This window comes from Sarcophilus harrisii, chromosome 4, assembly GCF_902635505.1.
Source record: "Sarcophilus harrisii chromosome 4, mSarHar1.11, whole genome shotgun sequence".
In the NCBI taxonomy this organism is placed as follows: domain Eukaryota; kingdom Metazoa; phylum Chordata; class Mammalia; order Dasyuromorphia; family Dasyuridae; genus Sarcophilus; species Sarcophilus harrisii.
In genome coordinates, this window is record NC_045429.1 from 224,332,169 (window position 1) to 224,355,329 (window position 23,161).

General features: G+C 32.1%; 1 protein-coding gene across 8 annotated transcripts in view; it reads right to left on the reverse strand.

Annotated features, from left to right (window-relative positions):
* DOP1A (DOP1 leucine zipper like protein A) overlaps positions 1–23,161 on the reverse strand; it is a 111,164-nt gene that overhangs the window by 34,443 nt on the left and 53,560 nt on the right. For 7 of the 8 annotated variants that reach the window (XM_031964585.1, XM_031964589.1, XM_031964587.1 and 4 more), the window contains 6 exons: positions 22,305–22,419; positions 21,880–21,909; positions 21,204–21,434; positions 15,126–15,747; positions 7,808–8,082; positions 1,502–1,654 (listed from right to left, as the gene is read on the reverse strand). In XM_031964585.1, the coding sequence (XP_031820445.1) occupies positions 1,502–1,654; positions 7,808–8,082; positions 15,126–15,747; positions 21,204–21,434; positions 21,880–21,909; positions 22,305–22,419 (1,426 nt within the window). The remainder of the gene's footprint in view (positions 1–1,501; positions 1,655–7,807; positions 8,083–15,125; positions 15,748–21,203; positions 21,435–21,879; positions 21,910–22,304; positions 22,420–23,161) is intronic. The other variant, XM_023503087.2, reaches the window with a different exon arrangement.

Sequence of the window (23,161 nt, forward strand, 5' to 3'; positions counted from 1 at the left end):
AAGTGGATTTTCTAATTATTTTTAGTGTTTTGTAATCTTCTGGAAACTAAAAATTTATTTAATAGTAGAATCTCTAAACAAGTAAAAATATATTGGGAAAAATATCTTAAATTTACTTTTAAGAGGCTAAAAAAAAGGGACAGCAGAACTATGTTTACTACATTATAGTCTCAATCTGAAGAAATCAATGAAAACAGTGTCCAAAAAATAAGTAGTGTGTTGCTGTTAGTGCTACTTCTTGTTTTCATTTTTTAAAAATTGGCTGATTTCTCCATCATTGGGAAAAAAACAACTGGTCAACAAGAACATCTGACTTATTACACTTTCCCAGAAACATGCTATCGGCTTTTTAGTCATTTAGAAGAGTTTTAGGGTATCCTCTTATATTTTTAAGTTTCCAAATCACTATTGAGTGGTACAGGTATAAAGTGTATTTTTGATAATAGCTGGCTGGCTGTCAGATTGAATTCTGTCTATGATTTACCATGACATAAGATATGAAAAAATATATAATCACTCATATTTTATAAATTCAAAATGTGAAAAATTTTAACTCTATAGATTTAGAATTGGCCTCTGGGTGATATATTTATTTAGTCTTTAAAAGGAAACAAGAATATTTTAATTTCTATCAATCACAACAGTGAATTTTCACTTTCTTTTCAGAGAAGTAGATTAAATTTTCAACTATGATATGCATTATGTATAATAATATATACATATATGTATGTGTATATAATTTATATAGATATATAGATATATATATCAGAATTGCTGCAATTTCTAATTTTTCCCCCCTTAATAAATCAATAATGTTCACAGAAACATAAGTGTTCATATCTCTAATTATTAGGTTGTTACAGAATTAAAAGTCAAGGGCAGGAACTACTGCCTTCTTGTCTCCAGAGCCTAGCATAGTACATTGCTTAATATAAGTTTATGGAGTTTATACATAAAATATAATATAAATATGTGTTTATATTATATATAACCATATGAGTATAAGTTTATTTCCTTTGTCTTTACATATTATACTTGTATGGGTAGAACACATCTTAATAGGCCCTCCAGAATATGAGTTCCTTGAGGGCAAAGAGTCTATCATGGTTCCTTTTAAAGATTTTCTATTTTGCTCCTAGCTCAGTGCTTTTATACATAATGACAGCTTTAAAAAAAATGCAAACTGCCCTGGGTCTGGGACAAGTTGTGCTTTTTAAAAAATCTAAAGATTATCAACTGAAACAATTTCAATTTATAATACTCAGGAATAGAGATTTAAATCTAGAATTGAAATTGTCATTTCTGATGACAATTTTAATTCTTTTATAAAGAATAAGATACATTTACTTTAAATAGAACCAGTCTTTTTTTTTTCTCCCAAATAAAACCATTTTCATCCTGCCCTACATATTTTGGAAAAAACTAAGTTCATTCCCCCCAAAAGTTACTTTAACATATTTTCCAGAATATTAACATACAAGATGAAAGAAGCTGAATTTACCTTATCTCTGTGGGTTAATTGCTGACTTATAACATCTTCACAGATGCTAGAAGAAGGAACCAAGTTGTGCAATTGATAAAAAAGTTCAACACTCTTCTGGTGATGCTGAGGTGTTCCATCGCCCAATTGGTCCCATAATGTTAAAGCTACATGCTTTAAAAATAAGTGCAAAACAAGCACTATTATAAACCAAAAATAATAATGAAATACCTTATATGTATCATTTCTAAGAAGAAATTATTAACTTGATCTACTATGAATCTACAAAGCCATTCTGTAAGATCAGTATCAAAAACAAACTGGAATGAAAATTTAGGAAAAAGAACTATTGTAATCTTCTTGAGAAGCAAAAGATAGCAGGAAAAATCTTTGGAGTCAGAAAACTTTTTTCTTAAAAAAAAAATTTTATTTTAATGGTATATTATTTTTCCAAGTTTCAACATTCATTTGATTTTGAATTCATTTTTTTTCTTCCTCCCTTCCTTCCTGTCTCCCTCTCTTCCCCAAACAGCAAGCAATCTGATATAGATTATATGTATACAATCAACTTTAACATATTTTCATATGAGTCATGTTAGGAAAGAAAAATAAGAGTAAGAGGGAAAAATTACAAGAAATAAAAACAAAAAGAAAACAAAACTGAAAATCGTATGAATCAATCTGCATTCAGTCTCCATAATTCTTTCTCCGGATGCACATAACATTTTCCATTCAAAGTCTATTAGAATTGTCTTACATCATTGCATTGCTGAGAAGAGCTAAGTCTATCATAGTTGATCATCAAACAATCTAGCTATTATTGTGTACAATGTTCTCCTGGTTGTGCTCACCTCACTCAATATTACTTCATTTAAGAAAATTCACATAAAACTCTTCAAATACCACTTAGTAGGCATATTTCCATTGATTTCTTAATGTACTTAACTTCTCTAAGCATCAGTTTTCTCATATGGAAATGGGGAAAATAATGCCAGAAGTACATACTTGGTGCAGTCACCAAAAAACCAGCTCTAGCCTCTGAGTCAAGAAGACCTGATTCAAGACTTGCCTCTGATATGTACAAGTGATGTGACCATGGTCAGTGCTCCATTAATGCCTGTAAGACTATAGTTTGATATATATTCTATAATTTGATATATATTCTATAGTATACTGTATACAGTGTGTGTACACACATGCATACATATACATAGAATACTGTACTGTTACAATGAAGAATTCTTAACACTGATGAAATTACAAATCCAGATTTTTAAAAAGCAATTCCATTTTAAACTAAAAATGCACAGGGAAGGAGAAAACTACAGACACATATCTACCAAATTAGATACCATATAAACTATACAAAAGTGTTAAATTATACACAGAAAAGAGAATTAAAAGAAAGAAATCAGTAATGGAACCAACAAATTCAGATGTCTATACTCAAAAGAATAAAGTAGGGGTAAATAAGCAAAATAATAGAAAAACTTGACATCTTAGGTGTCACTAAAATGCTGAAATTAATAGCTGGAATGTAGCAAACAAATAAAAGATAGGAGGAGGCAAGGTAGCATTATATATTAATAATATACTTTCATCTAAGCTTATCTTTCCAAGTAAATGAATTGAACTACAACATTGTGGAGAACATTGGGGGGGGGTGGGGGGGGTGGAGGGGAAATCAAAGCAGTAAAAATAGAAAAGTGGTAATCATCAGAATCTACTATAGCTATAACTGAGACAAAAATGAAAAGTTTTTGCAACAAATAGTTGCCAAAAGCCTGGCATAAAGGCATGGTGAATCACACGAGAGAATTCAGTTACATGGAAATCCGCTAATGTTTCCCCTCGCTGACAAAAGCAAAGCAGCCAAAAAGTTCAGAAATAAATAATTTCCTTTTTAAAAAGATGAAAAAAACAAAGAACTCTTCTTTTAGACCTCAGAGACAATAACAAGGAGGAGCTAGTTATCAAACTTAAAAGAAGGGGAGCTTGGGAAGAAATTATCTCTCCTCAAAATAGTCTGATGCATCTAACATTTTAAAAAGATTTTAGGCAGTTAGAGAGAAAGTAAGGCAAAATTTCCTCAAAGAAAGTCAGCCTAGGAAGGGACAAAGAATGTTATTAGATGGAAACTATTAAGACATAAAAAATAAAATGAGGAGCTATCTAAAGAAATATGAAACAACCAACTCAAATTTTACAAAAAGATGTGGAGAAGATGGCAGCAAAGGTAGGTAATAGAAAACAAATATAAAAGGGTAGTGTGGTCTTTTAAATGGTGCTACCATAAATATTACCACATTTAGTGCTTTAAGCCATTCTTATACTTAATTGCAGATTCTTTCCTATTAGTTCCATTTATTGTGAGAATGTTAAGATTAATAATTATAGTTTTTCCAGTACTGTGTCCATTGGTGGTCAAAAAGCAATGATCCAATATTTAAGTAAAAGTTTATAGATGGGGCTAACACCATTTTTATTTTATTTTTTATTTTCTGAGTCACCACCAGCATCACAATCACCACAGTAAAAATTCAGTAAGAATAATTTCAGTCACCAGGCCTAGGCCAAGTGATTGCTGTGATCTTTGAAAAGATCTGTGATCTCTAAAAGATTATGGGAAAAGATGCCATATGCCCAGAGAAAGGCAAAAACTATAATTTTCAAGTTATAAGTCTGTGAGCTTGATTTCAATTACAGGCAAAGTTAAACAATATTAAAGTGATAATATGTGAATATCTGGAAAGAATTGTCACTAAGAGGAAGCATAGCTTCATCAAGAAGAGGTAATATTTTGTAATTTTTTTTTTAATACAGTAACTGGACTGGTAGATTAGGAAAATTTGAAAGACACAGTTTACCTAACCTTGAGTCAAGTACATGATAGTATCTTATACTATTCTTATGTCTAAGATGCAGAGTATGAGCTAGGCAATAGTACTGTTAGAAAAACTTGGAATCAGTTGAATGCCAGACCCAAAAAAATTCTTGAATGGTTCATAGTCAACTGCGAAGGAAGCCTCTGGCAGATTTCCTCAAGGAATTATCTTTGCCTTTGTGACATTTAATATTTTTATCAACTGCTTGGATGAAGGCTTAGATGACATACTTATTAAATTTTCAGATGACAAGAATCTAGAAGAGATAGAAAAAAATGTTGGATGATGGGACAGAAAAGGAAAACATAACAAAAGGCCTAATAAGATTTAACTTAAAAGAGATAAGTGTAAATTAATACTTGGTTTAAGAGCATCAATTTCCTAAGTGGAAACTGGTTAGACAAAAGTCCATATGAAAAATATTTTGAATGGATTATAACCTCAAAGTATAATTAATAGTGTGAAAGCCAAAAAAACAAAGAAAAAAAAAAGAATGCAATCCTTAGACTGCATTAAGAAGAGTATATTGTCCATAGCATAAGAAAGGACAGTCTTTTCATGTATTGTATTCTGATTAGAGCACAATTAGGGTAGCCTTACACATCTGGAGTTGGAAGACATCTCAAGAAGTTTTGACTTAATACAACTTTCTCATTTTACAGAAGAGGAAATAGGGACAGAGGACAGTTGAGTGACTTGCCCAACAGAGTGCAAGTGTCAAACAGAGTTAAGATTTGAATACAAATCCTAATTCCAGAACCTGTATTCTCAAAAAAAACCCATTTTGTTCCATGAATTCTGCTTCCTATTATATTTAGATCTGAGCACTATAGCTTAAGGATACTAACTAGAATTTATAGAGAAGAGCAACCATGATGAATGATGGGTAACAAAGCTATACAATATGAAAATCAATAGAAGGAAATGTTAATGTTTACTATCAATGAGAGAAAGTTTGAAGGGTTATGTCAAAAATGGATATAACTTGCTCTATTTGACCCCGAAAGCAGAACCGAGGAAAACTGGGAGTTTAAAACTTGACTCAATAAAAAGCTTTGTAATAATTAGGGTTATCCAAAAAAATGAAGTAGGTTGCCTTTTGCGGTAGTGTTCTCACCAAAGGTCTTCAAATGAAGTATTGAATGACAATTGGGGAAGGTGCAGAAAGGATTCTTGAACAGATTTAGGATAGATTACATTGCTTTCCAGTTCTGATTATGATTCCACGATTTTTATTTCTCCTGTACCCTAGGAGATTTTATAACTCCTACAAAAGCAACCATGATTTATATTTAATTTTTCAAATAAATGAGCACTTTCTTTAGATGTCAAAAATATTATGTGCCATTTCATTATTACTGTATAGGCAGAGTGAATGATACTAGCTTGATAGTTTTTTTTTTTTAGGATCTAAGATATATGAAATGCAATTTAATTTTAATACTATATAATAATATTAATGGTATCATAAACATGAATAATTACAATTCAGATTTTCAGAAGACCGAATATTAAAAGAAACAGATCAATTAAATAAAAATTTAATAATATACGAATTCTGTCATGTCCTCCATCACCTGATAGTTATCATAAGACTATTAGAAAAATAAGACAAAAAAAATCAACCTTTCATTTACAACATACCATTAGTATAAATATCATCTTACATCCTCTACTCAAACAATAGCTATTTTTTAAAAAATCTTGTAACCACTTATTATGTATATATTTTTAAGTAAAATCTCTTCAGAGGTTTCTTCATAGAATAGTTTGTCATATCAAACATTTTGTTTTTATAGTCAGAAAAATATAAAAGAGCCATATATTGCTTAACCTTTTACTTTAAAATCTGTTTTTGAGCATTTCTATTGCTCCAACATAAAGAATTAAATAAGTGAAAATCATGAAGATATTTGAAAAATATGGTCTAAAACAGGGATTCTTAACATTGGGCCCATGATAAAAAAAAAATTTAATACAACAGAGAATTTTCACTCTTTTTTGTGGTTTGCTTGAATTTTATTTTCTCTCTCTCTCTCTCTTTTTTTTTTACTTTTTGATCTGATTTTCTTATGCAACAAGATAATTGTATAAAAATGTATGCCTATCTTGGATTTAACATGTATTTTTACCATGTTTGACATATATTGCATTGCAGGCCATCTAGGGAAGAGGGTGGGAGGAAGGGGGGGAAAGATGGAATACAAGATTTTTCAGGGGTCAATATTAAAAAATTATTCTTGCATATGTTTTGAAAATAAAAAACTCCAATTAAAAATGTGATAACTATTTCAACAGAACTGGTTTCCTTTGTAATCTCATGTATTTTTATTTTATGCACTTAGAAACATTATTCTAAGACCTTAAACATGACTGAACTACCAGGAGTCCACGACACCAAGAAATTTAAAATTCTTGGTCTAAATATGGCAGATTTTTCATTGACTGAGTTGTCAAGTTGCTTCTCTAGTAAAACTTAGGAGACTTAACTATCAATAAAGTGAGAAAAAAGTACATGATCTCTACTTTTCCATAAAAGGAGAAAAATAGGAATCCAATCTGTTCCTATCCAGAGAATTTTGCTTTCTAGAATAAATTATACCATAAAAGTATTAATAGTCAAGATTTTACTATATAGAAATTACAACACCTCAAGCACTCCTTCCAATACTTTCTCCTACTGTTTAGTTGATATTGATCAAACCATTCTTCTACTTTTCTAATTCATGAAATTCTTGCCCTCCTTATGCGTGACTCTCTTCATAAGCATTAAGAAATTAAGTTAGGACAGTAGTTGGTATAGTGAATAGAGTACCAGCCCTGAAGTCAGGAGGACCCGAGTTCAAATCTGATCTCAGACACTTAACATTTCTTGGCTATGTGACCCTGGGCAAATCACTTAGCCCCAATTGACTCATCAAAAAAAAAAAAAAGAAGAAGAAGAAGAAGAAAAGAAAAAGGAATAAAGTTGATGTGACTAAAGAAATGTGTAAAAAGAGCACAAAAAGAGATGTGTATGTGTGCTATGTATATAAATCCTCATAAGTAGACATTATATAATCAGTATACTGTGATTTCTTTCCTCTAAAATTCAGGTTTTTATGCTTAGTATTTAGAATCATAAATTTGAAATTGCTTAATCCAATCCCCCCCTTTATAAATAAACAGGCCAAGAACTAAACAACTTCCCAAAGATAATGGGCCTAATAAGAAGCAGATATAGAACTTCAAAAGTAGTATTCTTTCCAATGCATTGCGAATAGATAATTTCAACTGTTTATCAGTAAAAAACAAAAAAAAACAAAAAAAAACATTTTTATTGCGAATAGATAATTTCAACTGTTTATCAGTAAAAAACAAAAACAAACAAAACCAAACATTTTTATTTATCATAGTTCTTAATTATTTAGTTTTAGTGTTGCACAGATTTCTTATACTATACCTTGAAAAATTCAGTCTTTTCAGCAGTGTACCGTAGGTTGCCTTGAGTTAAGGGAGGTCTAATAACTACAGCCACTCTCCCCTGGTTTGGACTTAGAGGCTGTGTAGGTTCCACACTGTTCACATTTTCCCCAGTAACAACAGCAACTGATTGCGTCAATCCTACCAAATCCATTACTAGTGAAATAGCAATGCTTTGGATACTGAAATCACTTGCTTGACTACAAGCATTCATCAGAGTCTGAAGCCAGAATGGGGGCTGGACCTGCTCACAGTCTGAAACAAAACACAAGAAGGAAATATAGTTTATTTTTCAATTTCAAGTATAAATAAAGCATTTGTTAAGTAGATTTTATGTCACAGAACTATGAAAACAATCACTAACAAATTTTTATAGTTAGAAAACAAATTTATTTTTATATCACTTCACAATATAATGATTTTAGAAATTACTTATTAAAACAAATAACTAAGAACATAGCTTCTTAGCCCATATCAACTTTTACTGGGGAAAGGGGGAATAAAGACAACACTAACAAGAAAAGAAAATCTATCATATTTTAAGAATACTTTTTGCTGTGCAGTTTTAGGAAATCAACACAGAATTGTTGAGTATCTACTATATTAAAAAGGTAAATTTTACTAAGAAATGAAGCAAAATAACAAAACAAAAGAAAGAAAAGGAAGAATCAAAGTGGGCATGTTTATTAATTAATCTGGATGCTTAATTATATATGTGTGTGTGTGTGTGTGTGTGTGTGTGTGTGTGTATATTTCACATAGTGGATACAACACTGGACTTAGTCAAGAAAGTCTCTATTAAAATCCTTTCTAAAGATATTTATAATTTAAACTGAAGAAGTAATTTAATGTCTCTGAGCCCATTTCCCCCTTCATAAAACAGGATTAATAATGGCATATATCTAATAACACTATTATTGTATTATATTGTATATTATAATATATAATAAAATATTATATGCACATTTATATAATAACCCTATATCATAATTGGTTATTGTGAAGATCAAATGATGAAGTGTATGCACAGTGCTTTGATGAACAAGATTTTCTATTTTTTTTTAAAGTTATTACATTTTTTTTATTTTTTTTTATTTTTATTTTATTTTTATTTTTATTTTTTTAATTTAATAGCCTTTTATTTACAGGATATATACATGGGTAACTTTACAGCATTAACAATTGCCAAACCTCTTGTTCCAATTTTTCACCTCTTACCCCCCCACCCCCTCCTCTAGATGGTAGGATGACCAGTAGATGTTAAATATATTAAAATATAAATTAGATACACAATAAATATACATGACCAAAACGTTATTTTGCTGTACAAAAAGAATCAGACTCTGAAATATTGTACAATTAGCTTGTGAAGGAAATCAAAAATGCAGGTGTGCATAAATATAGGGATTGGGAATTCAATGTAATGGTTTTTAGTCATCTCCCAGAGTTCTTTCTCTGGGCGTAGCTGGATGAACAAGATTTTCATAGACTAAATCATAAAGCATTTATAAAGCACTTATCATGTGCAAATAGAAAATAACACCATTACCAAAACCCTAAGGGAACTGGTGTTGGGTGTAGATTTCAGTTACCACCTTAGACCAGAAGAAATAAATCCTTAGTCCTCCCAGGAACCCTTTCCCCCAATCTTAGCTTTGAGTGGAAAACTCTGCCTCATCACCTCAGAATAAGACACACTTTTATTCTGTTGTTGTCTCTGGTCCCCTGGGTGGGGAGAAGGCACTAGCATCTACAGGGATGACACAGGGCCTGACACAAGTTAATATTTGAGCTGTCTTCAAGGAAATGAAGTATTCTGAGAGATAGATGGAAGATGACCCCAGGCTTAGGGGACAACCAGCACAACATGTCAAATATAAGAGTGTCACATATGAGGGAAAACAAGAAGGCCAGTTTCGCTGATCCATGATGCACTAAGTATGTGTAAAAAATCTGGAAAGCCAGCATCTGATCAAGTAACATAAAGCTTTAAATAACAAAAAGAGTTGCTATTTGATCCTAGAGGTAATAGGGAATGACTGAAATTTATTGGTTAGTAAGAGTCAACTGAGGGCAGCTAGATGGCACAGTGGATAGAATGCCAGGCCTGAAGTCATGAACTCTTCTTCCTGAATCTGGCCTGGAGAAGGAAATGGCAAAATATTTTAGTGTCTTTGCTAAGAAAACCCCAAAAGAGGATGACAAAAAGATGGACATGACTGAACAACAACAAAAAGGTTAGTGGACACTGTCAGACCAGCACGCTAAGAAAATCACTTTGGAGGCAATTTGGAAGATGATCTGAAGTGAGGAGGAAGCAAGGAGACTAATAATTAGGACAGATGAGAGATTCTGAGGACATTAAAGAGGGTAGTGGCTCACTAAGGAGAGAGAGAGAGAGATGCAAGAAATGTTAGGGAGATAGAAATTCCAAGTTTTAGCAACAGAAAGGTTTAGCTATTGAGGAAACAAAGATGACACTGAGGTTTTGAACCTAAGTGGTCTTCAAAGAACAGGGGTCCTCAAACTATGGCCCGCGGTCCAGATGTGGCAGCTGAGGACGATTCTCTCCCTCACCCAGGGCTATGAAGTTTCTTTTTTTTTTTTTTTAAAAGGCCCACAAAACAAAGTTTTTGTGTTTACTACAGTCCGGCCCTCCAACAGTCTGAGGGACAGTGAACTGGCCCCCTATTTAAAAAGTTTGAGGACCCCTGGCCTAAAATAACACTTCTCATTACGGCATGGGGTGACCTTGGGTTCTCGAAGACTGCCACTATAATGTGTAGAGGGCCGGAACTCTGAAAAAATATACTTGAAATAAGGTGTTAACTCAGTGGAATTGATGAGATGATGGTTCTCTAGTTCACATATATACTTAGTACTTAGTATGGTGATGTAATGGTTCTCTAATTCACACATAGTATGCTACAATGATGCAACTGTACTAAGGTATATAAGGGCTGAGAAGGACTGGAAATGAGACATTCCATTTTTGACCATCTTTCTGGTGGTTCTCCTGCCTTCATCACTTCTCCACCTAAAGACCAAGGCTGGTCCGAAGGGCCTCCAGAAAGCTAGCCTGAACATTCCAATAATGAATGCCAAATTTTGAAACTTCTACCAAGATGAAAAGGTTTAAATTATGGGTTCAAAATGAATTGCCTGTTCTTTGGGGACCAGCCTGACTTAATTTTAGAGAGGCTAATCAGTGAAGGATTGGCCAACAGGTGACTAATTTTTTTTCTTCTAGCTAGATCACCTTATAAAGAGAATCTAACAAGGCAAAGATGTCACCTATGTAGAAATTATAAATTCTTCTTCAAGTTTCAATGTAAGTAGTAGACTAGAAACTACAGACATAGCATCTCTAAATTTCAACAAGGCATTTGACAAAGATTTGTGATATTCTTGTGGAAATACTCTTTGAATAAACGCACCCCCCCAAAAAAAACTTGGAATTTATAATTGTCTATAGTAATAGATGATAAGGTTATACTATGGGCCTACTCTTAACATTTTCTGAATGACTTGAACGAAAATATAGGTTTTTTGAATGAAACAAAATTGAAGGGATAGATAATAGATTAGTTTTCAGAAGCAGGATCCAGAAAAATCTTGATAGGAATCTTTAAGATTAAAAGTTAAATTTAATAAAAACACATATTCATAGTTGTGTACTTAACTTTAAAAAATCAATTATACAAGTATAGAATCATTCCATTAAGAGCTGAACTGGTTAACATATCTTTTAGTATCAGCTTTATAAAAATCAGCTAACTGGGCTTATACCCCAAAGAGATACTAAAGAAGGGAAAGGGACCTGTATGTGCCAAAATGTTTGTGGCAGCCCTATTTGTAGTGGCTAGAAACTGGAAAATGAATGGGATGCCCATCAATTGGAGAATGATTGGGTAAATTGTGGTATATGAATGTTATGGAATATTATTGTTCTGTAAGAAATGATCAGCAGGATGAATACAGAGAGACTTGGAGAGACTTACATGAACTGATGCTGAGTGAAATGAGCAGAACCAGGAGATCATTATATACTTCAACAACGATACTGTATGAGGATGTATTCTGATGGAAGTGGATTTCTTTGACAAAGAGAAGATCTAGCTCAGTTTCAATTGATCAATGATGGACAGAAGCAGCTACACCCAAAGAAAGAACACTGGGAAATGAATGTAAACTGTTTGCATTTTTGTTTTTCTTCCCGAGTTATTTTTACCTTCTGAATCCAATTCTTCCTGTGCAACATGAGAACTGTTCGGTTCTACACACATATATTATATCTAGGATATACTGTGACATATTTAACATGTATAGGACTGCTTGCCATCTGGGGGAGGGGGTGGAGGGAGGGAGGGGAAAAGTCGGAACAGAAGTGAGTGCAAGGGATAATGTTGTAAAAAATTACCCAAGCATGGGTTCTATCAATAAAAAGTTATAATTATTAAAAAAAAAAATCAGCTAAAACAGTAGAATAGGAGGAACAAGAGGACAAATACCTTCCAAAGAACATATAAATCTCTAAGATGATACAATGGAAATAAAACTGAACGTGGAGTCAAGAGGGTGGAATAGGAGAGGCAGTATCTAAAACTGGGGAAGAGAGAGGTTTAAAACAGCAGATAAGAACTGTTTCTCATTGGGAGTTTGATGGTGAAGAGAATAGAAAGTGAAGAGTTCTAAGACAAGCAAGCTGATGGTTAGTTTAAAAAAAAAAAAAAAGGAAACTCTCAATACTATCTTTTAAACCTAAGATACAGTGGAAAACTGGAGCAGTAGATGCTGAACAGAAGCTCCAATCAGTCAGTGACTATGAAATTAAATTAAATTAATATCAAGGTTTATATGAAGAATATTAGAAAGGGAGATGAATGGAATTAAGCAGTAAGATTTTGTGAAACTATGGACTGTTAGTCCATAGGCTTCAAGGCTTCAATAGGCTTCCATAGGCTTAGTCCATAGGCTTCATTAGGCTTCAAGCCTGAAGCCTAGGATATAACATCAACCTGAGAGGTCAAGTTCAACTTTTTCATTTTACCAGAGAGGATATTGTGAAAGTAAAGGTGGTTACTCAAGTGGAGTAAATAGGTGGAGTCGAGACTACTACTTTTTTTTCCCCCTGAGGCAATTGGGGCTAAGTGATTTGCTTAAGGTCACATAGCCAGGAAGTATTAAGTGTCTGAGGCCAAATTTGAATTCAGATCCTCCTGACTGCAGGACTGGTGTTTTATCCACTGTGCCACTTAGCTGCCCCTACACTTTTTTGTCTACTTTAATATACTTTCCCACTACATTGTTCATTTTCTTTTAGCATTTCAGTATAAAATTCCCCTTAATCTAGGAAACTAGTGTATTATTATCTGGAATCGGGAGAAGAACCAGATTGTGGTCTTTTTATCCCACAGGATCCCACAATATAGGATCCTGAAAAAAAATATATCTATGACTCCAATTACCTGGTTGGTTGGTTACATGGTACATATTGAGGCACCACAAGTTCCATTTCAGAAATATATAGTATTCATCATATAGAAATGCTTAATTTATATTTCTACTGTACATGTATACTTATGTATGCATTCTATATTACTTTTAAATTACATAAATAATACTAAAAAGAGGCCTTCTAATGATAAATACTAGATCACGGAGACTGGTTTGAGATTCAACTGAATAAGTTATTACTCAATATCTAAAGAATAAATGAAAAACAAAGAAATGTTGTAGAAAAATATTACAGAACTTAAATTTTTATTATGGTATTATCAACTACAAAGGGAAAGATGAGGCCAGTTTAAAATCAACCACATGAACATTTTAATTAATAAATGATGGTAAGTTAAGACAGGCATAGAAAACTTCCCTAAAAAAAAATTGTAATCATAAAAACTTTTATCCATATTCTGTTCATTAAACTTCTGAGCTTACACTTTGTTTTTGTGTCATTCTTTTTTTAATTCTTTCATATTAAATTTTAACATCTATCCTTTCTTCTTGCTTCTTATTCCTCACCTGAAGCAGTACAAAGCAATGTGTTGCATTGCTGTGCAAACCAATCACAATAATTACCACAAAGAAGTGATAAGAGAATAAGTGAAAACAAAAGTATTCTGCCTCCTGATTTCCAATCTACATTAAAGCACAATATCTTTAACAAAGAAAGATTTTTCCCAAAAGTAAAAACATCAAATTCACAAGTGTCTGGATTTTGAAAAGTTTTTTTTTTGTTTTTTTTTTTTTAAGAAAAATACAAGACATTGGAGTTTGTATAAACCAATAATGGTTTATATTTTATTAAATGTGACATTCATCCAGTTTTAAATTTCTTTTATATTATTCCCTTTCTTTATATTTCTTATATTTCAGTTATATTTCTTATATTATATTTTCCTATTTCCAAAAAATTCAAAGAAAAATTATAAATTACAATTGTAAACCACAATTTGGTAGTCACATTCTGCACTTAAATTATGTAGCAGGCATACTGAATTTTTAAATTTTAAAACACATCATAGTAGTAAAAAATTTTTTAATGTAATGACATTAACTTTAAACTCATTCAAGATATTTTAACATGATTTGATATATACTAGTGTTTTTATAATAAAATTTTAAATTAAAACTATAGAGGGAAAAAATCCCTCTATAATCTATTATTATTTACATATATTTAGGAGACCAATAAAATAAATGAAGACAACATACAACTAAATAGAAACAGCTGTACTTTGGGACTGTAACTAGCATCTGTAATAAAATCCTTGAAGAAGTTTTCTTTAACCAAACTCTATCATCTTAAGCTCTAAAATAAATGATAATGATTTCAATCATCCAAATTTATTCTTTAAGCATATTAAAAAATTGAGTTGAATAGAGCCAAATGTTTTTAGAAATGTACCCAAATACACACTCTGAAACACAATGGATCCAATGCCTTGTTATTTTGTCAATATGTATTGATCCAATGGATATAAATATTGCATTATTTTAAAACCACAGCTAGAAGAATTGGGGAGTTTTTCCCCCACCTCTGTTTCTACTCACCTGCAAGCATTAATTGCCAAAGACATGAAAATCACATTTACCACAATACCAATTTCCCCTCATAATTATAGTAGATATCTTGTTTCCAAACTATAACAGTACAGATCTTTTTATTAACTATCTGCAAAACAAAATTAGAGTCCTAGTTTTAAAATTTGGGGCTAATTTTTTAAAGAGAAAATTGACTTTGAACAGCAAGTCCAAAGAAAATATTGAAATATAGGCAATCTAAATAAACTTACCAATATCTGATTTCTCAGAATGTAACTCTGATGTATGGTTTCCCTCAGCAATGTAAACAGGAAAGCTTGAACATTCAAGGAATAGCTGACATGCAGCAATAAAGGCAGAAAGATATTCTTTTGATGGCTTTTGCTTATTTATGTCTTTCCCTTTAACATCTCCTTGTGAATCCCTGTCCCATTTTGTGGTCTCTCCTTGTTCTCGAGTAAGATCCACACGATGCTCCGTTGTCAAAGGCTGAGACAAAGAATTATCCTGAATGATATAGAGGTTGATAAGTCTGGTTAAAAACTGCTGGACATACTCCAAACAGCACTGCATTGCAGTCTTTTGGGCTGTCTTTCCACTTCGGATTGCTGTCCCCTGTGTGACTATGGAAGGTGGTTGTACAATGGTTTCTTCAGATCCCACTGTAGATGCTGTTTCAGTCTCTGAAGATGTGCTACCAACTGGAATAGAAGCTGTTCCCTGTCCCTCACTCAATTCTCTATCAATGTCATCAGTTTTATCTGCCTGATACTGTACAAATTCCGTAAATCCACTCTCTGAGGAACGACTACTTGGAGGATTTTCACCATCTTCAAATACTTCAATAGGATTTTCAAGAGAGACTGATGGAATCTAAGAGATTAAAAATATAAATATATACATATATTTATACACACACATATATATCAAGGTAAATGCATCTATTTCATAATCAGAAGAGGATCATGACAAATTTAACTTTATAACTTTAATGTGATTTATAATTTTAATCATTATGCACTATTATTTTCGGCAAAGAAAAATTTCTATATTAGAATCAAATGTTCAGAATTCACAGGTAGAATCTTTACTGAAAAGAGCAACTCACACAGTGAAAAAGCTTTCCTGAAAGTTATTCTAAGTTTTACTTTGTCTATGTTTTTACCATTACTGCTTTAGTCAAATTTCTTTCCTACCAATCTCAAGCAATACTTTCTCATTTTTATATTATGACATGTAGCAAACCAATTGTGGTTTTGAAAAAACTTATGTTCTCTTTAAACACATCAGAAAATTCTCAGTAGTAAAAGGGCTTGGCATTTGCCACTGATGAGAATCTGAACCAAGGACTACATGAGATAAATACACATTTTACATTTAATTAGATGAAGGCTTTTATTTAAAGACATTTTTATCTGAGGCCATGAATTGTTACCAATGAAGTTTAATAAACAATATTATATTTTGGGAGAATGGATGAATGTATGTATATATGTGTATACATATAAATATGCACATATATATGTATGTGTATACAATGTTTACTAGTTTCAAAAACTGTGTTTTAATAATAATAATGATAAATATTGGTAATAATAATAGCAAACATTTAAATGGCAGCTACTCTGTGTCAGGGACATAGTGCTTTAGAAATAATATCTCATTTGATCTTCACATTAACTCAGAGAATTAGGTTCTATTATTATTTCCATTTTACAGGTGATTGAGCCAGACAGAGTTTAACATGATTTGCTCAAGATCACATTTGATTTCAGAACTGGCATTCTATCCACTATGCCACCTAAAGGAAATTGTTAAGTACTCAATGAAATTCTAAAGACAAATAAAAATCATTACAATGTGGAGGGGAAAAAAAAACTACCTAGATAGCTTTGGCTCTATAGGAAATTTCAAAGACCAATTCAGATTTTTAAAATCATGAATATAAAATAATACCAAAATCATATGAGAAAGAAATCAGGACAAGCTGGAGTTGTCAATATAGACTAAAGAAATCATAATGGTATTAAAAAAAATTTGGTGGACAGAAAAACCAAAAATAGAATTAAGATAGATGAGAGGTTAACAAATGTAAAAAAAGCAGAACTACTCCATTTTTCTACATGCCTCTCAACTGCTTCTCTTTTCCCTTCCAAGAGAAATGACCTTTGATTTAAGAAGGATCAAGTTGGGGGAAAGGGGAGGCAGAAGGGAGAGAGAGAGAAAAGCTTAATAGGAAACTGAAACCCCAAACCAAAAAGGTAAGAAGAGTAGCTATTTTTTTTCTTCTAAATATATTTCTACATTTATCATGCTGCACAAGAAAAATGAGATCAAAGGAGGAAAAATGAGAAAGGAAAAAAAAAAACCAAGCAAACAACAGTTAAAAAAAAAAAAAAAAAAAAAAAAGGTGAAAATACTATGCTGTGATCCACATTCAGTATCCATACTCTTCTCTTGGGATACAGAGGCTCTTTGCCTCCCATGTCTATTAGAATTGCCTTGAATCACTTCATTGTTGAAAAGAACCAAGTTCATCACAATTGATCATCACATAATCTTGTTGTTGTTATAATCAATGTTCTCTTTGTTCTACTCATTTCATTTAGCATGTAAGTCTTTCCAGATTTTTCTGAATTGGCCTGCTAATCATTTCTTATAGAACAATAATATTCCATTCCATTCATATACCACAACTTATTCAGTCCTTCCTCAACTAATGGGTATTCATGCTGTTTCCAGTTCCTTGCCACTACAAAAATTTTTGCACACATAGTTTGTTTTCCCTCTTTTATAATATCTTTGGGATATAAACTTAGTAGAGACACTGCTGGATCAAGGGATATGGAGAGTTTTATAGCCCTTTGGGCATAGTTCCAAATTGCTCTCCAGAATGGTTGGATTAAGTCACAACTCCACCAATAATGTATTAGTAAGACTAGCTATTCTGAAAAAGACCAAATCACATAACCTGAGTAAACTTCATCTCAGGATACAGAAGTCCATACAAATGTGACTGCTTAGCCACTCTTAGTTACCACCAAAATTTGGACAATAAAAAGACAAGCTGCAAGACTGAATATATATTGATTTGATTTCCCCCAAAACGTAAAAAAAAAAAACAACCCAGTCTGAATACCCTGATAAGCAAAATTCTAGAGGGGATTATCAATAGGATGGTTTGGTAGCATTTAGAAAGGGAAGCAAAGGTCATGAAAAAGTCAATATAGATTTGTTAAAAGATCACATAAGACTAACTTCAATTGCTTTTTTGACAGGGTTAAGTAGACTAATAAGTAATGTGAATGCAAGTTTTAACACATGCAAGTTTGAGTAAAATAACTGGTAAAATTTCCACTGTTATTCTTGTGAACAACAGAGACAAGAAGAAAATAGAATTAGTTGAATTTAAGAAACAAAAAGGCACATTCGTTCCCTATTTGGAGATTGTCTTCTAGCAGAAGACTCTTGTACTATTCAACAACTTGGTCACTTAGATGAAGCCTACAGATCAAAGGATGAAAAAGATTATAAAATTTCTGAGTTGGAACAGACCTAAATCGTCTATCCCAATTTATTTTAATTTGTGGATAATGTACCTGGTGGCCCAAAACATTAACTATCAATTTCAAAGTAACATAGATAGTAACAGAGCTGGGATTCAAACCCAGGGCCTGACTCAAAATAACATGGTAAATTTTGAAGGATTATAGAGTCCAGAGAAAGCATTTATTATATGTACAATATTTATATTTCTTAAAATAGCTGACTCTTTTCAATTGAATTTTGTATATAGGTCAAATGTATATAAGTATATAAAGATCATAAAGAAACTATTACTACAGAGCTTCCTTTTCTGTTTGTCATATTTGCAAATGATAGTAATCTGGGAATAATAACAAGGAAAACAAAGATCTAAAAACATTTTCACAAGTCACAATGATAGATCAAACCTAATACATAATATGAAATGTCATCAGGAGAAATGTTACATTGCTACATTCAACTTCAATCATTAAAATAAGACTATATCAGGAGGACAATTTCAGTAGGAACAACCTTAACAAATTAGCATGCATTTGGAGGCAAAAGTTGAGGAAGGCAAGGGGGAAGGGGACTCTTACTATATAAAAAAATGAATAAAAGAAACTGGTAATATTTATCCTGGATAGAAGATTTAAGACAGATCTAAGTTTTCAGGTATTTAAAGGGCTATCATGTAGATTAGGAAATATATTTTATTTAGTACAGAAGACAGAACTATGCTAAGGAACTATAGACAGATGTTCCTGATATTAAGAAAATTTCCCATCGACTCAAGCTATCGAAACTGAATGAGCTGTCTTGAAAGAAAATAGATAGGCCTCTTTGCATTGAAGTTTTACAAGCAGTGTCTACAGGAACACTTGCTAGAGATGTTATAGAGAAAAGGCAGGATAAGTTGAACTAGATGAATTCTGAAGCCCCTCCCAATCCAGATTTTATAAAGTATCATAAAAGATACCATTAAGAAATATTGGACTGGAAAAGAAAACAAAACAGGGAGAAAGGTCAAGAGATAACAGAAAGAGGAATCCTCAAAATCTAAAAAGAACTAGAGGACTCCTTTATGTAAGATTTGATGAAGAAATGAACAAAAGTAGTGCAAGATTAGAAAATGCAGATAAATTAAAATTTATACCAGTTAAGGAAATATCAATGAGATCTCAGATTAGGTATTCTTTCTACGCATCCATGAATTTGTTTTAAAAAATATTTTGATAACTGTAGTTCAAAAGAACTGATTTCTAGGGGCAACTAGTTGGAGAAGTGGATAGAGCACCAGCCTTGAAGTCAGGAGGACCCAAGTTCAGATCTGGCCTCAGACACTTAACACTTCCTGGCTGTGTGACCCTGGGCAAGTCACTTAACACCAATTGCCTCAGCAAAACAAAACAGAATTGATTTCTAGATAACCTTATGTACTTCCTTTTATCCATTAAATGATATAATTGAAAGGAGTCCATAGGTTTCACCAGACTGCCAAAAAAAGATAAAGAACTGTTCTGTCTTGCATCAATTTATGTACCAAAAACACCAAGTTAAAATTTGCATTTGTCAGCTTTTTTTCTGATACTTCTGTAACTGTAACTGTGCCCAAAACATAAGAGTGTCTAAACTCTTAATGTAACTTTAAGGTTTAATAAAATATTAAAGCATAAAACTACATCAAAGCTTTTAGGACACTCTTTACATGGAATAAGACAAAATGTAGAGGTGATTTACCTTTAGAAATGAAGAAACTATTCAATTCTCTTCATTAAAAGCTTAATTTTCCACTTATACTCATGCAAATAATATCATTTAAGATGCAAATCTCATTTAAATAACCTTAAGACTTGAAATAATACATTTCATATTAATATAATGTTGATTATTTAGGTTAAAAATGGTAACAAGCCTCTGAAATCTTACATATACTGATAATATACAGTATTATAATGTATCACATTATACAATGTGATACAATGTATCACAAACATCTCAGGAAATTTATATTGTAAGATATTTACTAAAATTAAGTAGAGATAGCTAGATGAGGCAGTGGATAGAGCACCAGTCCTGAAGTCAGAAGGATCTGAATTCAAATCTGACTTCAGACACTTAACACTTCCTAACTATGCAACCCTGGGAAAGTCACTTAGTCCTGACTGCCTCAGCAAAAAACAAACAAAAAAAAACTAAGTAAAAGTTGTTTGTGGTAAACACTTCAAGTGGGGCCAAAATAGGACCCAGTCTATAAGAACAAGTTTTCATTTAATAGCCAACTTGCATCAACTAAAAGATTCCCCATTTAAACAAATGATACAAGTGCTAGACTTCTCTTTAAAGAAGATCGATCATGTAATTCAATCACTACAAAATAAAATTTTAAAAATCTTCTTTGTCACATGAAAGCAGACTTTTTACTTTAACTATACTCATTAAAAAACATTAAGGCATCTTAACATAAAGTCTTACATTCTTTGCTATTGTAGCTCTTTTTCATACACAGATTCCTATAACCCCCTACACTGATCCTTCCACTAAGACTTATCAAATTGTCTCAATATTGCTTCCCCTGAAAGTCTTGATTCTGAGGATAGTTATAAAGTTGCACTCAAACATGTGCTTTTATACTAAGTCCCTTTGGTTGTTCCTCTAACACAAAGAATAAATAAATAAATTGGAAAATAAATAAAAAAGAAGCCAGGGCGTTCAGCTTGCTTTGCCACAAAGACATAGAATTAAAGAAAACAAGACATTAGATATCTAAAGGGAGAAATGAATCAGTAAAAAGTCAACATTACCTTTTTGTCTTCCCATTCTTTGATAGAGTTCTGACCACCAGAAAACCTCAAAACGCTGCCTGTGCCGGCAGATAACAGAGGAGGCTGGACTTTGCTAAGGATTTTTGAGCAGAGCCTGAGTGAATCTGTCAGTTCTGATAAATACAAAGTCTGAAGATGGCTTGTCAGTGCAGAAATCATTCTAAGCAGCAACTGGGGCAAGTGTTCCGTTTGTATTTCAATGTAAGTCTCCTAATAAAGAGATAATTCATTTGGGAAAAAATTTGAAAAATGATAAATTCAACACCAATCCAGGATGTTCCCAAATTCTTAACATCAATCCAGGATGTTCCCAAAGTCTTAGTGCAGTTTTAAGTCATTAAGATTTTTGCAATCCATTTATTTAAAATTTTACCAAAATGAAGTTGGCAAATTTACCTATTAACAATATTTTAAATATACCATGCTTTTAACTAGGAATGCCAACAAATTATATTCATTTTGAATAGAGAGAGAGGAATAAAAAAACATTTCTAGTTCCAAATTCCAATTAAAGCATTTAAATATACACCATGCATGTTTTAAGTCAACCCTAAGTATATAGTTAACATTTTTCAAATTCAAATATAGTAAGAAAAAAGTAAACAAAAGTAATTTATAATTCATAAATAAAGAGAAAATAGGTTCAATGTCATACCTGACACAGCACCCTCATACTTCTAGTAGGCTTTGAAATGAGAGAGCAAAAAATAAAAGAGAAAATATAAGAGAAAAAAGTTCCAACAGTTTTCACTGAGATGGTTGATAAAAAGTATTTTTTTAAAAAAATGCTCATGTGTTGGAATACAGAATGCCATCTACTGAATAATTAGCATTCAATCATAATTACAAAACCATAACATTACTCCATGTATGTGCTTATTTGCATATAGACATCAGTTCTAGTTACTCAGAAAAAGGACATAGCATTCACAAAAAATCCCCACAAAAACAAATGCTATGCTAGATGGTAATAAAGTCTTATCATTGTTAATGATATATCACTAGTAGACTAGGTTTACTCATAAATGTGAAATATCTATATTTTTGTTTCTTAGTATTTTGTACTACATGTATCCTTACCAAAGAAACTATATCCAACAAAAAATCCACTAGCAGGCAGAAACTGGTTAGTTGTAGCTCAGATGACTCACTGCTATCTCCAGGTCCAATCTGAAGTCTGGCATGCAAGGTCCTCCTACAAAGGGAAAGATAGTTTATGAAGCATAGTAGTAAGCATGTTGAATGTATCTGACAATACCAATAACATCAATAAGTATTCATTTTAATATTCCTGAAGTTGCCAACGAAGATTAAATGCCTTAATTCCTCTTTTTATGTTACTAAGAAAGGTTCATGTTTAATTTAGTTTTTAAAATGTATTACATTTCTGTTACAATCTTGTTTGAAAAAGCAAAGTCATACTATTTAAACAATAACAATTCAGGGATCTATACTTTTGTAAGATACCCCCTCCCTCCATGATGTAGATCATAGCTCCTTTATAACTTACTATACTATTTTAAAGAACTGATATTGCCAAAAGAAAAACAAATTTCATTTTGGTTAGTCAAACTAGCAATGAGCCTTTCTGAACTTTGTTAGGCTGATTCTTGGGTAAATGATATATATGGTCCATCCCCAAGTCTATATTCAAAATTTCTGGTTTGATGGAATCTACCAGTTTCTGTTCTCTGGATACAGTTTTCACAAATGCAAGGTCACCTCCATGCAGTGATGAGACATTAAAATGAGACCTTAATTTGAGATAATAATAATTCTCTAAATTTTATAGAGTACTGTCATTAAATCCTCTAACACAAACAGTGAGTGCACAACACCTCCAATTTATAAATGACATGAAGGTTCAGAGGCATCAAGTGATTTGCCCAGGGTCATAGCTACTAAATTGTCAGCACTGAGGTCCCTGGTTTCCATGT